Here is an 11,790-nt window from a genome sequence, read left to right as displayed (position 1 = left end):
GGGTTACTGCCCGGGAATCACTGAATCCTGCGTCCACTCAGCAAATGTGTGTTGAGTGGCTACTCAGGACCACCCTTTGGAAACCTGCGTTCTCACTAGGGGAAAGGAACAGAGAAGCAGACACCTGTGAGCAGAGCAGAGGGTAGTAACACCTGAGGCTGTTAAGCAAGACCATGGGAGGAGGCAACAAAAATATGAGACACAGTGTTTAGAAAAGGACTGTGTCAAGGTGGCATTTGAGACCTGCCTGGTGAATCAAGGGACCCTGTGTGAAGATACAGAAAAGGCAGCAGTGAGCAAGACAGACGAGGTTTTGCTGTCAAGCAGCCTAGATTCTAGTGGAAGGAGGCAGAGATCAATATTTAAACCTGGGATGGGGAGAGGGGAGGATGAAAGGGAGCTAGAAATCCCACCGGCTCCTAAGTCAGGAGCAAACTGCTCCGGCCTGGGCCCTTCCCCCTTTCAAGCCTCTTTCCAAGTGAGCAGAGAGCTGACTGGCGCTCTGCAATAATAATAAATATAACCATTGTTATGAGGCAGAGGACCTTTACCACGCACACCCCAGGGTAACACTGCAGGGTAGGGACTGTTGCTACTCCCATTTTACAGACTGAGGTTCCAAGAGCCATGGTGACCTAACGCAGAGCTCCTAAGCGGGTGAGTCTTCACGGCTTGATGCAAACTTTTGGACTCTAGACTTGTAGCTGGTTCCCTCTATCACACTTTGATCCTCCTGGCATAGTCCAGCGGGGCCACGGTTGGGTTCTGTAAAGAAAACTCACCCCAACACCTTGCCTCCGGAGTCTAAGCTACCTCTTCTTCTCTCCACTGGACACCCGAGGTGCCCATTTGTCCCAACACATGCTGGCCACTGCAGGTCTCCCCATGGCACTGTCATATAAACTGAACCCTCCAGGGGGCAGCAGGAGCCAGCCCCAGCCTCGAAGGAAGCTAGAAGTCAGCACGGAAAACTTACCTCTCCATTAGCAAAGCAATACTGCCAGGCCACCAGTAGCCCCTGGAATGAAAGGAAGAGGTGGTGTGAAGCTCAACTCGGTAGAAGATGTGTCTGAGGGTCACTTGGAACATCTGCAGGCCGGCCCTAGTCTCAGCAGCTTCTACAACAGGCAGGCAGCTACTTGCTTGTGTTAACTAGAGTTAGTCTAGTTAGTACGTACTGGTGATGTTAACTCGGATTTCCGTGGGGTCACTTCTTACTTTGACACCCACCACCCACATCAGCCAAGGCATTTGCTTAGGTGGTCATAGGTCAATGATGTGTGTGTGTGTGAGTCGCTCAGTCATGTCCGACTCTTTGCAACCCCATGGACTGTAGCCTGCCAGGCTCTTCTATCCATGGGATTCTCCTGGCAAGAATACTGGAGTGTGTTGTCATTCCCTTCTCCAGGGGATCTTCCTGACCCAGGGATCAAACCCAGGTCTCTTGCATTGCAGGCAGATTTTTTACCATCTGAGTCACCAGGGGAAGCCCAACATCATTTATTCAATTATACAAATACTGAAAAAGGCAACTGTCCCATTTCTACTTGTTCATAGTGGGCAATTAAGCTATTTTTGTATTTTGCCTGACTTGCATCCTTTCCTGACCCTCCCCCACTCCCTGGGCTTCTGGTAGGGCTGTCAATCATGTGGTCCTCATGTTCTGTGAAAGCTATCACCACCATAAGCTGCTCAAATGGTCATGTGACCCTAGCAGGGCCAATCACAATTCTTTTCACCAACAAAGAAGGCTTTGTCTCTTCCCCGCATTGGCCAAGTTTAGAGTCAAAGTCAGTCTGGAGACACTCAAGGGCATCTCTCCCAGCCACACGGAGTGAGCCGCTCCACTCCAACAAAGAGAAAAGCTAAGGCTGGAGATCATCAGGAGATGGGTTTCGGCGATACTGCTATGGCTTTCCCTGAGACACGAGGGTCTCTGGGGCTTAGGCTGTGTGTCTGATACACGGGAGCTCAATATGCGTGCAGGACCCAAGGGCTTGAGTGTTTATGGGAAGAACGTCATAAAATGCCAGGACTCACAAGGAAAGGACATGTTTCCAAACAGAGAGTGAAGGTCATGGTGTAGGCTGATTCTTCCATCCCTCATGATAACATTTCTCTCATCTGCTGTTGCTAGGGTGGGAGGTTTGGTGCTGGGAATGGAGCTGGAATTGAAAAGGAATTATAAAATGTTGCTCTGGGGTGGGGGATGTTGATTTTTATGCTCGTCCTCGTGGAAGCCAGAGATCGCCACGCGGGCTGACACGACATCAGTCACGTGTTTGGATTCTGCCCAGGGGCAGGGAATTTTCCTTCTCCTGGGCACCTTTATTCCATGGCTACAGAATGGCTCTGCTCTAGGGCTCCTAAAGGGGGCACAGTGCAACTAATTTTACCATTCTCACACACTCGGCCTCCTTGGAGGGTCAGAGCTGCCTTGTGCAGTTGGCAGGGCAGGTGTTATTTGCCTCTGGGTCTAGGATATTAGAACAGAGTGCTGGAACTCTCATGAATCAGTTGGCTAAAATAGGATTCCACATCACAAGTGTGTCTTTCACTTCTTCACGTTCCTGAGTCACGGTTGGAGGAACAAGCTGGCGTCTGGTTAATTCTTGTTCTAGATGAAGCAGGTGTGAAGGGCTCGGCCCCACGAGCAGATGGCTCTCACCCCATGTCGCACCATGTGGCAGTCTCTCCAGAGATCCCTTGAGAGCAGCGGGGGGCTGATGAAATCCTCTAAGCAATAAGACCTTGGGAGAGCGAAGACCCCCCCACCAAAGCAGTTCAGTTCAGTTGCTCATTCGTGTCCGACTCTTTGCGACCCCATGAACCACAGCACGCCAGGCCTCCCTGTCCATCACCAACTCCCGGAGTCCACCCAAACCCATGTCCATTGAGTCGGTGATGCCATCCAACCATCTCATCCTCTGTTGTCCCCTTCTCTTCCTGCCCTCAATCTTTCCCAGCATCAGGATCTTTTCAAATGAGTCAGCTCTTCACATCAGGTGGCCAAAGTATTGGAGTTTCAGCTTCAGCATCAGTCCTTCCAATGAACACCCAGGACTGATCTCCTTTACAATGGACTGGTTGGATCTCCTTGCAGTCCAAGGGACTCTCAAGAGTCTTCTCCAACACCACCACAGTTCAAAAGCATCAATTCTTCGGTGCTCAGCTTTCTTTATAGTCCAACTCTCACATCCATACATGCCTACTGGAAAAACCACAGCCTTGACTAGATGGACCTTTGTTGGCAAAGTAATGTCTCTGCTTTTTAATATTCTATCTAGGTTGGTCATAACTTTCCTTCCAAGGAGTAAGTGTCTTTTAATTTCGTGGCTGCAATCACCATCTGCAGTGATTTTGGAGCCCAATAAAATAAAGTCAGCCACTGTTTCCACTGTTTCCCCATCTATTTGCCGTGAAGTGATGGGACCAGATGCCATGATCTTAGTTTTCTGAATGCCAAAGCAGTAAGGAAAGGAAACTGTTGGGTCCAGTGCTGATTCCTGTGGCGGAGCTGCTAAGACACAGCCCTCTGATTCTGCACCTGCTCACGTGCCCACCTGAGCTCCCGCCCCTGCCGGTGGACAGGAGGGAGGAGCACAGGGGTGTTCAGAAGGAGGGCAGCCTCTGCCCCGGCACGAGGCTCTCAGCGTGCTTCTGGCTCTCTCTGGAGAGCCCGTCTGATTCCTCACCCTCCTCAGCAGTGCTCTGGGGGAGCAGGGCTGCAGGACCAAGTGATCAGTGTGGTAGCTGGTCTCCAGAGACTGCCCCAAGGTTTTCTCCCCTCCCTTTATGTGACTCTGAACATCAAGAGGTGGATCTTATCTTCCCTCCCCTCGAGGCTGGGATGATCTTGTGACTCTTCCTGTGAGCACAATGTGGTGGGAAGTGACATTCTGGGAATTCTGACCCTCCCTCTTAGAGCACTTGCTCTGCGGATTTTCTGGGAGTCCAGCTGCCATGCTTCGAGGCACACAACATACATGGAGAAGCCACGTGGAGGAGGATGGAGGTTCTCTAATCCATATCCTCAGCAGAGCTCCCAGACAACAGCCCATGGCAACATCCAGCATGTGAATGAGCCATCTTGGATGTTCCAGCCCAATCCAGCCTACAGATGTTTGCTCAGTTCAGTTCAGTTCAGTCAGTCATATCCAACTCTTTGCGACCCCATAAATCACAGCACGCCAGGCCTCCCTGTCCATCACCAACTCCCAGAGTTTACTCAAACTCATGTCCATCAAGTCAGTGATGCCATCCAGCCATCTCATCCTCTGTCATCCCCTTCTCCTCCTGCCCCCAATCCCTCCCACCATCAGGATCTTTTACAATGAGTCAACTCTTCACATGAGGTGGCCAAAGTATCAGAGTTTCAGCTTCAGCACCAGTCCTTCCAATGAACACCCAGGACTGATCTCCTTTACAATGGACTGGTTGGATCTCCTTGCAGTCCAAGGGACTCTCAAGAGTCTTCTCCAACACCACAGTTCAAAAGCATCAATTTTCCGGCACTCAGCTTTCTTCACAGTCCAACTCTCACATCCATACATGCCTACTGGAAAAACCACAGCCTTGACTAGATGGACCTTTGTTGGCAAAGTAATGTCTCTGCTTTTTAATATGCTGTCTAGGTTGGTCATAACTTTCCTTCCAAGGAGTAAGTGTCTTTTAATTTCATGGCTGCAATCACCATCTGCAGTGATTTTGGAGCCCAAATAAAGTCTGACACTGTCTCCACTGTTTCCTCATCTATTTGCCATGAAGTGATGGGACCAGGTGCCATGATCTTAGTTTTCTGACTGTTGAGCTTTAAGCCAACTTTTTCACTCTCCTCTTTCACTTTCATCAAGAGGCTTTTTAGTTCCTCTTCACTTTCTGCCATAAGGGTGGTATCATCTGCATATCTGAGGTTATTGATATTTCTCCTGGCAATCTTGATTCCAGCTTGTGCTTCTTCCAGCCCAGCGTTTCTCATGATGTACTCTGCATATAAGTTAAATAAGCAGGGTGACAATATACAGCCTTGACGTACTCCTTTTCCTATTTGGAACCAGTCTGTTGTTCCATGTCCAATTCTAACTGTTGCTTCCTGACCTGCATATAGGTTTCTCAAGAGGCAGGTCAGGTGGTCTGGTGTTCCCATCTCTTTGAGAATTTTCCACAGTTTATTGTGATCCACACAGTCAAAGGCTTTGGCATAGTCAATAAAGCAGAAATAGATATTTTTATGGAACTCGCTTGCTTTTTTGATGATCCAGCAGATGTTGGCAATTTGATCTCTGGTCCCTCTGCCTTTTCTAGAACCAGCTTGAACATCTGGAAGTTCACGGTTCACATATTGCTGAACCCTGGCTTGGAGAATTTTGAGCATTACTTTACTAGCATGTGAGATGAGTGCAATGGTGCTGTAATTTGAGCATTCTTTGGCATAGCGTTTCTTTGGGACTGGAATGAAAACTGACCTTTTCCAGTCCTGTGGCCACTGCTGAGTTTTCCAAATTTGCTGGCATATTGAGTGCAGCACTTTCACAACATCATCTTTTAGGATTTGAAATAGCTCAACTGGAATTCCATCATCTCCACTAGATTTGTTCGTAGTGATGCTTTCTAAAGCCTACTTGACTTCACATTCCAGGATATCTGGCTCTAGGTGAGTGATCACACCATCGTGATTATCTGGGTCGTGATGATCTTTTTTGTACAGTTCTTCTGTGTATTCTTGCCACCTCTTCTTAATATCTTCTGCTTCTGTTAGGTCCATACCATTTCTGTCCTTAATTGAACTCATCTTTGCATGAAATGTTCCCTTGGTATCTCTAATTTTCTTGAAGAGATCTCTAGTCTTTCCCATTCTGTTGTTTTCCTCTATTTCTTTGCATTGATCCCTGAGGAAGGCTTTCTTATCTCTCCTTGCTATTCTTTGGAACTCTGCATTCAAATGGGAATATCTTTCCTTTTCTCCTTTGCTTTTCACTTCTCTTCTTTTCACAGCTATTTGTAAGGCCTCCTCAGACAACCATTTTGCCTTTTTGCATATCTTTTCCATGGGGATGGTCTTGACCCCTGTCTCCTGTACAATGTCACGAACTTCTGCCCATAGTTCATCAGGCTCTCTATCAGATCTAGACCCTTAAATCTATTTCTCACTTCCACTCAGATGTTTGCAGCCTCCTTCAAAGATGACATGTATCAAAAGGATCACTCTGACAGCCCAGCTCACAGAATCATTCAGGATAATAACATAGTTACTGCTTCAAGCTATGACTTTCGGGGCTAGTTTGTTACACAATAATGGGTGACCCAAACATGCTTCCAGTCACCAGAGAGTTTGATAGGCTAGGATTCTTTTTCAGAAACCTGACCCACAAGATTCCACATGAGTGTCTGATCTTCAGTTGGCTTTGGGTAAGTGAGATCAGCTGATCGAGGGGTCACTTGACGGATCAAGCTTTCTGAGGAAAAAAGGGCACCCAACACTTCTGACAGAACAGCTGTAGGCTTTTGTTTTGTTGCTGCTGTTTCTCATTTGGGATTGCTTTTTAAAGAAGATTAAGACCAAGCAACATAGGAAACCCAAATGACTAAACTATAGCCTTTGAAATCCCCCAAAAGATTGAAATAAACATGGTTTCAAAATGAAAAAAATTATCAGGGTGTGCTCAGTCTCTGTTCAAAACCACATGCCATTCAGCTGTAACAGAAGGAAAAAAGAGCCGTCATCCAGTGACCCCTACCATACCCCAGGCTCTGTCTCCCTGGCCTCTGGTGAGTGTGCAGTGCTCAGGTCCATTTTCTCACTCTGCCCACAGAATCTCAGTAGCTGACAGTGTCTGCTGGTAGCGGCTTCAGGACTCTGACGTAGGGACTTCCCTGGTGGTCCAGTGGCTAAGACTCCATGCTCCCAATGCAGGGAATCCAGGTTCAATCCCTGGTTAGGGGACTAGGTCCCACATCCAGCAACTACAGTTCACATGGTACAACTAAAAGATTCTGCCTGCCTCCACTGAGACAAGGTGCAGCCAAATACAGAAATAAAAATAAATATTAAAAAAAGACTCTGATATAGGAAGCTTGGTTCTGACCTTCACAGAGCACCTGAGAAACCCTACTGCATAGTGGTTACAAGCAAGGCTTAATCTCTGAATGCAAATCTCATCTCTGCTACTTGTTGGCATATGCAAAAGTTCCTCTGAGCCACAGGTCTTTCAACTATAAAACGATAGAATAATCACTCCCTCACAGTGAGAATGTGAGGATTCAATGACATTTATTTGACCCAAACAAACCACTTCTGGTGGCAAAGAATTCCCCTGCCAATGCAGGAGATGCAAGAGACGTGGGTTTGATCCCTGGGTCAGGAAGATCTCCTGGAGAAGGAAATGGCAATCCACTCCAGTACTCTTGCCTGGAGAATCCCATGGACAGAGGAACCTGGTTGGCTACAGTCCATGGGATCGCAAAGGGTGAGACATGACTGAGCACAGCACAGAAAATCACTTCATCTAGCCTCAGCCATCCGAGCCTTCAAAGCTTAGGCTCTAGATGAGTGGGGAAGTCACCTAGAAAGTTCAGCCCATGAATCCCATGGAAGAGAGGTGAGACGGACCTACTATGTCCTACCTGGATTCCTGACCCCAAGTCATGAGAAATAATAAAGATGACTGTCATTTTAATCTGCTAAGTAATGGATGACAATTTAAGCGATGGATGAGCAAAACGCCTAGGTACATCAACCACAGCTGGCCTCTTGTTTCAGCTCCCACACAACTGTCAAGGTTCAAGAGCCTCCTGGTCTCTACTCACTGTTCATTTTGCCCAAGCTCTGCAGAGAACCCAGCAAAAATAGGCATTTGATAAAAGACTCCACACTGACACTCGCAGAGAAAATGACTGTGAGTCACACCAACTATTACAGAGCAGGAAACAAACCACTTTTCCTTTCGTAGTCACCAAGTCATGCTGGCAGGATTAAAGCAACATTTCCCTCTCAACACCCTCCTAATTTGAAAGGCCCTTGCTGATCAATCCTGCCGTTACTTGAACTCTTTTTCCACCTGCAGGCTCTCGAAATTCTGAGTCTGTCTGGATCAAAGGCATTAGGCTTTCTACAAAGGTAAGAAGTCCTTGTTCAGACATCTACTTACATGGAAGGAGCCCAGGGTCAATTGAATGTAGAGTCGTATAAGTCTTGGAAATCCTTCAACTTGATCGTCAGTGATGAAGGAGAAGAGAATCTCATGAACACCCAATAGAGGGATGAGGACCAGTGTGGACTTGGCCAATCTGCAAATAACAACCAAACAGGTGTCATGAAAGCCACCCTGGGAACAGGCAACATTTCCTGCTTTTCTGTACCGATTGTGCTTAGTCGTTCAGTCATGTCTGACTCTTTGTGACCCCATGAATTGCAGCCCAACAAGGTCCTCTGGCCATAGGGATTCTCCAGGCAAGAATACTGGAGTGGGGTTGCCATTCCCTCCTCCAGGGTGTCTTCCCAACCCAGGGATTGAACCCAGGTCGCTCACATTGTAGGCGGATTCTTTACCATCTGAACCACCAGGGAAGCCCAAGAACACTAGAGTGGGTAACCTATCCCTTCTCCAGGGGGAATTTCTCAACCCAGGAATTGAACTGGGGTCTCCTGCACTGCAAGGGGATTCTTTACCAGCTGTGCTACCAGGGAAGCCCTTTAGTGTAGCTCTAATCGTATTGATAAATAGTTGGGTTTTGTCTGTCTCCTTGGGCACCTACACAATGAATGCTCTAAGAGCCAGTATGGTCTTGTTCACAGATGCATCCCCACACCTGACTCATGGAAGATGCTCAGAAAACATGAATTAGATGGATGAATGAATGAATGGATTCCCCCATACAGATTATGATATACCTACAGATCTTTTTTTTTAATATATATTTATTTATTTATTTGACTACAACAGGTCTTCTTTGTGGATGCAGCTTCCTTAGTTGTGGCATGCAACTTCTTGGTTGCAGCATGTGGAGTCTAGTTCCCTGACCAGGGATCAAACTCTGGCCTCCTGCATTGAGGGCCTGGAGTCTTAGCCACTGGACCACCAGGGAAGTCCCATACCTACAGATCTTAACATTTTGTTTGATGGATATATTTACATGTACATGGTTGTCCCCCTGGGACATTACACAAGTTTCCTATTACCTGGCTAGCAAGTGCCTCTACTTCTTCCTCTATTCAGGACTTCCAATGTCAATGCCTTACAGAGCCTGAGAAGGGAAAGAAAATGACTTGCCCAGGGTCACACAGCCACTAAGTGGTACCTCCCAGCCTGGAAGCGGGGCGTCTGACCTCACACTCAGGCCTTGCACACTACAAGCAGGATTTCATCATCTGTCCCCATGCTGCTCCCAACCCAACAGCAAGGGCAGCAGGAAATGAGAAACTGATCCTTCTCGTAAAAAGCACCGTGTGGACACTCGCTGTTGTATACACTCTACACAAAAAGACAAACATTCCTTTGTACCACCCACGTGCAAATGCACAGCTGGGGCCCAGACATTCCGTACCGCATACTGGCGGTTCCCAAATGGGCTATTAGAATTCCTACAAAGTTTTGAAAAAAAAAAAAAAAATATATATATATATATATATTTTTTTTTTTTATTGGTTGGCTCTCAATACAGCTTCCTGGGCTCCGTGTCAACCCCCTGAATCTCTGGACGTTGGGTCCAGGGAATGAGGATTTGTAAAGGACTCCCCATGGGATATCAAGCAGCCACATTTGGAAACAACTGCTCTTCACTGTTGAGCAGCTTCTTAATTTCAAACTAACTACATGAGCAAAGGTGACTCACATTTGGGGCATAAACAAAGCTACTGTCTGATACACATTTGGGGAAAAAAGAGCTTAAATGTAATGATTTTTTTTTTTTTTCCCAAGTCACTTGTCTTAAAGGGCCAGACTAGGAGAAGATTCCTTTCTCCTCACTGAATAAAAACCCCGTGGAGTTAAAGATGTGGAGGGACTTCCCTGACAGTCCAGTGGTTAAGACTCTGCACTTCTGCTGCAGGGGGTGAGGGTTCAATCCCTGGTCAGGGAACTAAGATTCCACATGCTGCATCTTGAAGTAAAAAAAAAAAAAAGATGTGGGAACAGAGAGGGTCAGCAGCCCTCATGCGCAGTATCTTCAGGGAGACTTAATTTTGTCCAAGAGAAAGCATCTACTATGAATCTTGTGTTTGAGCATTATCAATGAAAACCCTCACCTTTGTACCCTAGAAGGACCTACAGCCAATAAGAGTTGGGCAGGAGTCACCAAGGATGGGGACGCCTCCCAACCCTAGCACGTGGGCTGAGCGTCCCAGGACCGAGCACTGGGACCGAGGAGTAGAGAATCTGAGATGCAGCCACCAGTTACGTGGTCCTCCTGAGCCGAGCTCACGCCTACTAGCGCTCCCACACCCACCTGTGCACACTCACTTAGCTGAGCCACATTAAGGTGTTCCCAAGCAGAGACTATGTCAAGAGTCTCGGGGTTTGCTTGTTTGTTTCTCTAATTTTCAGGAGTGTTTTAAATCCCTTTAGCTCAGAGATTGCAAATTGGCATCCATGGGTTATATTTGACCTGCTGATAGCTTTTGCTTATGCTAGGTAGTGATCTTTGCTAGTGCAGCTGCCCTTAAACAATGAGATTTCAAGCAACGAGGTCCAGACGTTCAGCTTTCTTTTGGAAAGTGGGGAGACCTGGCCAGGCTGGGCCCCAATTCCTTGTTGCCAATCGTCATCTACAGCCTTTAGAGGGAACACGGTTTCTCCAATCCAAACAGACTGGCCCTTGCAAGCGTGTGAGTCTTTGGCCCTTGCTCTGAGTTATTTTAAAAAGATTTATTTATTTATAAAAATATTAAAATATGTATTTATTTATGGGTTATTTTTAAAAAAGATTTATTTAGCTGTATTGAGTCTTAGTTGTGGCATATGAGATCTAGCTCCCAGACCAGGGATCAAACCCACACTACCCTGCATGAGGAGCTCAGAGTCTTAGTCACTGGACTACCATGGCAGTCCCTATTTTGGATTTTAACAACACATACTTTCATGCATGTCTTATCATCAACTTATTCTCAGGGTCATGCTATGACATTATGTTTTTTAAACAAACTGTTCATCTTGAAGTACTTTTAGATCTACAGAAAAGTAGCAAAGATCACACAGAGACTTCCCACATACCCTTCACTGTTTCCCCTAATGTTAAAATCTTACAGACCCACGGGACCTTTGGCAGCATTAGGAAGCCAGTGTTGGCACATGGCCAATAACTATCCTCTAGACTTTACCCAGATTTCTCCAGCTTTTCCAATAATGTCCTTTTCACATTCCAGAATCCAATCCAAAGTCCCCACACTTAGCATGGAAGAATTGTTAAGGAATGATCATCTTCGAATGACTTTTTGGGTCATTTTAATAACTGCTATCTCTCTGTGCATATTCCAAAGGAATTTCCCATTCCTCATATGATTCTGAGTTCTCCTTGGACAAAAGACTATTTACGTCTCTGTTTGGATGAAAATCCATAAACACCTATAGCAGCTCGTCTTATGAACTGTGTTTATGCCCCTTTTTCATCTACAGTCATTTGTTTATTTTAATGGCTTAGTTTATTGCAGTCGGTTAGCTCTTCAACTGGAGAAGGAAATGGCAACCCACTCCAGTATTCTTGCTTGGAGAATCCCAGGGACAGAGGAGCCTGGTGGGCTGCCGCCTATGGGGTCGCACAGAGTCAGACACAACTGAAGCGACCTAGCAGCAGCAG

General features: G+C 46.6%; 1 protein-coding gene across 1 annotated transcript in view; it reads right to left on the bottom strand.

Moving 5' to 3' along the window:
• The window catches only part of GLP2R (glucagon like peptide 2 receptor), a 44,324-nt gene that overhangs the window by 2,827 nt on the left and 29,707 nt on the right, over positions 1-11,790 (bottom strand). The window contains exons 11-12 of the mRNA XM_020909890.2: positions 8,148-8,286; positions 977-1,018 (exon numbers count right to left, since the gene is read on the bottom strand). Of these exons, the coding sequence (XP_020765549.2) occupies positions 977-1,018; positions 8,148-8,286 (181 nt within the window). The remainder of the gene's footprint in view (positions 1-976; positions 1,019-8,147; positions 8,287-11,790) is intronic.

Source organism: Odocoileus virginianus, chromosome 17, assembly GCF_023699985.2.
Source record: "Odocoileus virginianus isolate 20LAN1187 ecotype Illinois chromosome 17, Ovbor_1.2, whole genome shotgun sequence".
NCBI lineage: Eukaryota > Metazoa > Chordata > Mammalia > Artiodactyla > Cervidae > Odocoileus > Odocoileus virginianus.
This window is presented reverse-complemented; position numbering and strand designations above follow the sequence as displayed.